Source organism: Anneissia japonica, unplaced genomic scaffold (genome assembly GCF_011630105.1).
Source record: "Anneissia japonica isolate Jap-2015-1 unplaced genomic scaffold, ASM1163010v1 scaffold724_len3256291_cov202, whole genome shotgun sequence".
NCBI classification, from domain to species: Eukaryota; Metazoa; Echinodermata; class Crinoidea; order Comatulida; family Comatulidae; genus Anneissia; species Anneissia japonica.
Genome location: NW_022744966.1, coordinates 2,236,196 through 2,240,972, shown reverse-complemented (window position 1 = coordinate 2,240,972; position 4,777 = coordinate 2,236,196). Strand labels below are relative to the sequence as shown.

The window sequence follows — 4,777 nt, the reverse complement described above, 5'->3', positions numbered from 1 at the left end:
CACCTATGTTATACATCTGTGCACATCTGTGTTACAGTACGTGTCTCACTAACACCTGTGTTATATACTCTTGGGTTATACTGTACTGTACACTCTTGTAGTAATATAGTATATATACATAAACACTTGCCTTTGTACACAGACTAGAGTCCTATGCACACCTGCATGTAAATTGATTAATTCTTTTGATGACCTGTCCTTATTTGGTATTTTTCCCTACAGCCTTCTTTTATGAGCAGCATGATGTAGAGAAGTCTGAGTCGATGCGACTTATCGGTGTCTACCTTCGTGACATCCGCAGGCCCCGGGCGAAGAGGTCAAAAGAATTAATGAAACTACCATTAGATTACTGGTTCCCTTCATGACATTGGCAATGTGCTCAGAATATTTTTGAGTTTTAATGTTAGGTATTTAACTGTAGTGTACAGTAATATTTGTTTCTGTAAATAGCATTTTGTTGAAATGTTGGAAAAATTTTATGGTCAAGAGGATATATTGATAAGTATGACTGAAGTTGATTGTTCTGTTGAAGGTGTGTTGAAGGCAGAATTTTTCTGCTTAAAGTAGTCAACTAATTCAAATATAAGAAATTTAAAGTTTATTTAATCTTTGAAAATATTATTTATGTTAACTTTTATAATTTAATAGATGTGTAAATGAATAATCATATTTGTTACATCGATTAGTATTGATTTTGGACTACCTGCCATTGCACTCTGTGTGTGGATGGGACTGCAGTGTGTTTTGGGGTGTACTGTACTGTACAGTAGGTGTTTTGGGTGAACTGGCAGTGGAAGTATGCTCGATTGATACTTCTATTATTACTTTCTCACACATGTAATTAATTAATATTTAACACTAAAGAAGTGCTTTCTATAAATCTTGTGTTGTTTTTAATAAATTATTTGTTGTTGTTTATAAGCTATATTCTGAGGTACATTGTCAGGACCTTATGTCAGTTTTGTAGAGTCAGTTGAGTTATTTGTATATAATATAAAGTCATTTTTAATCTTGTTTCTGGTTGTCAGATCTCTGAAATTGTGATTGGGAGTTAGCACGTTGTGGGTTAGCACATGTGTCAAAATTGTTATGGTATGCCTTATTTTATGTTACTGTTATAACACATTGCACAGTATATAGCGAGTATGTTACTGTTAACTCACTTTCATTTCATTAATTTCAATCCATATGGATTACGTGACAGTTACTTATAAATGGCAAACATGGCCACTGCGTGCTGGAGTGAATTGCTCAAAAGTGATAAAGGTTTCAGATTTCGGTCAGTGTGTCAGGGCCTGTTCAGGCTAGGGAACAACCTCATTGGATAATATTTTGCAATATTAATAAATGCTTGCCGTGATTGCATAATATCCCTTCCATATACACCAAAAACTATGTACACATATTTATTTATTTATTTTATTTTATTTCAAATCATCATCCAACAGTGAAAAGCCAATTACAGGATACCTTTGCCAAAATCTACTGAGAATTCGTCAGCTTAGAATTTCGTTGAGTACTATTCTTCATATTCCCACTTAGTCCTCAGCTGACCAGTTTTTGACTAAATAATAATCATTACTAAAAAGAATGTTAAAAAAATATAAGATAATGTAAAATGCAAGTGTGCTATTATTTGGCAGGATAACAATGGGCATTTAAAAAATTATAGAAAAATTAATACCATAGTTTCTTAGTTAAAATTCTATGATATACTGTACATAATCATTTAATCCCTTTATTCATGGATGTAGGCTGATGCACTCCCACTCCCCCCCCCCCCAATGTCCGCAAATATGTTCCACTAAGTGGGTTAAAATACTAAAATGTCCATTGAATTTTCATTGGAATAGAGATTTAGTTGCACATATTGGGATTTTATTTCCACAGCATTCTCATTTTTTCCAGGCCAGCCTACGGCCTGTTTTATTAGTCTGCTATGTAGTTGGTAATGTGAAGTGGGGAAATGTTTAGGGGCTTTGCCTGACATGGCTAAAAGCTAATACCACTGTTTCAGAGTACAGTTGGAAATCAACACAAATTATAAGATTTTGTTGGCAAATCCAGTAAGTCATACTCGGGCATCACATACTAGGTCTTCTGCGTGGTCAATCTCTTACTAGTACTGAACAAAGCAAACTTTAAATTTAAAAAAAAAAGACAATTTCAATATGTGTTGCATACAATTATTTGATTACTATAAACTTGTTGTTGTTGTTGGTGACACCCGATCTTGATGTTTTTCCCTACAGCCTTCATACTCAATCAATACACGGTAGGCAAACCGGAAACTGGTCGGATCATGGGAGTCTACCTACATGATATACGCAGATGTCGCGCCAAGAAAGCTAATCAAATGGCAGAATTAACTTACATGGTTCAGTACCCGTGTTGAGCTAGTCCCATTTCTTATCCTAGCTTTTTATTTTCCAGTGGTATTCCTTAAGGATTATCCCACAAGGTTAGAATTGGAAAGAAATTGATTCCCTAGGTACAGTAACAGCAAAAAAAAAAAAAAAAATTGTTAACCCCTTATGTAACTATAAAAACAACCAACACCATTCACAATCTTAATGTTGGTGTTGTTTTAGTTATTTTTTCTTTTAAACATAGAATTTAAATTTTCTTAAAAGTATTAAGATATGTTAAGGATTTTTGAAGTTGAATTTTATTTATTTTACTTTGCATCGTAAGCCAGAAAATCTGCAAGAAGCACACTGATATTCTTTTAATTTCAAAACATATTATTTAAATAAATGTATGGACAGTTTCTTATATTTGATGTATATTGCCAGTTGTAATTTGTGTGTTAAATCTTTCATCACCTTCATTAAAATATAAGAGATTAATAGTTGTGTTCTCGTCCATATTCAAGGACTGGTATAACATGTGGTGTTTGTTCATCAATCCAAGTACAGTACAGTGTTGTTAATAGTTTGAGTTGTTTATGGCATTTTTGTTTTGTTTTGCTGTATCTACCTGCTGCTAAAATTGACAGGTTGGAAGTAAAGACAGGACTTACTATTGTCCATATATTCAGCCCATTTTCATTTAATGTATTTTTACTTTTTAGATAACTGTAAAGAACAGGCTTTAAAATGCAGATTGCTAATTTTTAATATTTTCCATTGTTAATATGATTTTTTACATATTTCATTTTTATATTTTATGGATTTAGCTTTGATAAAATATTTGCTTCTGCTCATGGAAACAATAACATCACTATAAAATTTAACCACATTTGTCTGCTTGCTCATTTCGGACTATTCGTGTTCACCATATTGTAGTCATGGAAACCAAATATGATATTGAAAATATGCATAATTTTGGTGAAAACTGTAGATTATTGGTCTTTTTTACCCAACAGTGTTCTTTTATGTCAAGTTTGCTGTCGAGATGACCGAAACGCGACGGTTGATCAGCGTCTACCTCCGTGATATTCGCAAATTGCAACTTCAGCAAGCTAATAAACGAGCTGAGGCGTTACTAGCACAGGGCTTCATAAAAGGAATGGGTGGTAGCCTATGACTTACACATAAAGACTGGGGTACCCAACTGAACAGTAGGACTGGACAGGGTGACACATCTGACTACAGTATAAAGACTGGGATAGTTTAATAATGAGTGGTCGTACAGTACAGTGCCCTATGATTGTCACAGAATCAGTGGGTTGTACAGTACAAGATTGGTATAAGGACGGTGTGAGAGATATAACTCTGCAGTTAAGGACTGGGTTATAGGACTAGATGGTACTCACTGACATACAGGACTGGCTGGGTGGTAGCCTGCGATGCTGCTAGAAGTACTACTAGTTATTTATGATTTTCATAATATATTACAAAATAATATTTTGAAAATATTTCTGGCCTACAAAATGTACCGAGCTCCAGTTACACCAATGAAGCAATATTTTTCCTATAGATTAGGATTTGAATTGACAGTAATGACGTTAAAAATTGTAGTCTGTCATACTGTAATCCAGTATCTGAATTGTTTACTTTGTATATCTGATATCTTATATCAATTGGAAATTAAAGGGAAAAAAAATTGACTGATTCAGATTCAGATAATATGTACAGTTAAAACTTTACTTCCCTGGATATATAAGAAAACAAAGGAATTTACAGCTTCAGTTTTTAAGATTGTAGTCATCGTTTACAATGATACATCTTGGAAAATTGTATAATAGGGACTGTGACGTCAGCCAACCAACCAACGTTGAATGGAGATGGTAGAAGATTTAACTTTCAAACATGGAATCTTGAAGGCAGGATTGGAGAGATGGACAGGTCCACCGCCCTCACCGCTGACATCACAATTCCTATGACGCAATTTTTCATTGTGAAGAAAACTACAGTAATAGTTGAAATCTCAAAACATGCGATCATTTGTTTCTGCTTTAACCCGAAATATAAAGAAAAATTGAACCCATCAAATAACAAACAAGTTAATATTCCTATTAACTTTTGCATGGACTGATAATTTAAGTTTGAGCTTGAGTTTCTTTATTCTGGGAGCTTAAGTAGGGGTGGCTCAAAATCTCTTGGAAGGGATCCAGGGGGCGAGACTATGACAATTTTAGGTGTTTCATAGGCTTATTTAATCAATTATAGAGTCTACTAATATGTAGAAAATACATATAATCAAATAGTAGAATATTTGTAGTTAAACACCTGTAAACAAGAGGAAACTCTATTGGTGCATTGGAAGTTTTTTTTTTAGGTTTTCCAGATTTTACTACAATGTATTATCAATAACAAAACAACATTCCTGTCTT

General features: G+C 33.7%; 1 protein-coding gene across 7 annotated transcripts in view; it reads left to right on the top strand.

The window, feature by feature from the left end:
- LOC117119776 (46 kDa FK506-binding nuclear protein-like) overlaps positions 1 to 4,777 on the top strand; it is a 49,559-nt gene that overhangs the window by 33,867 nt on the left and 10,915 nt on the right. Inside the window, exon 8 of one of the 7 annotated variants that reach the window (XM_033264669.1) lies at positions 3,368 to 4,738. The exons of 4 other annotated variants lie outside the window; for them this stretch is intronic. In XM_033264669.1, the coding sequence (XP_033120560.1) occupies positions 3,368 to 3,528 (161 nt within the window). In that variant the 3' untranslated portion in view covers positions 3,529 to 4,738. Of the gene's footprint in view, positions 1 to 222; positions 1,015 to 2,252; positions 3,236 to 3,367; positions 4,739 to 4,777 lie in introns of those variants that run through there. 2 more of the 7 variants (XM_033264674.1, XM_033264676.1) reach the window with 2 other exon arrangements.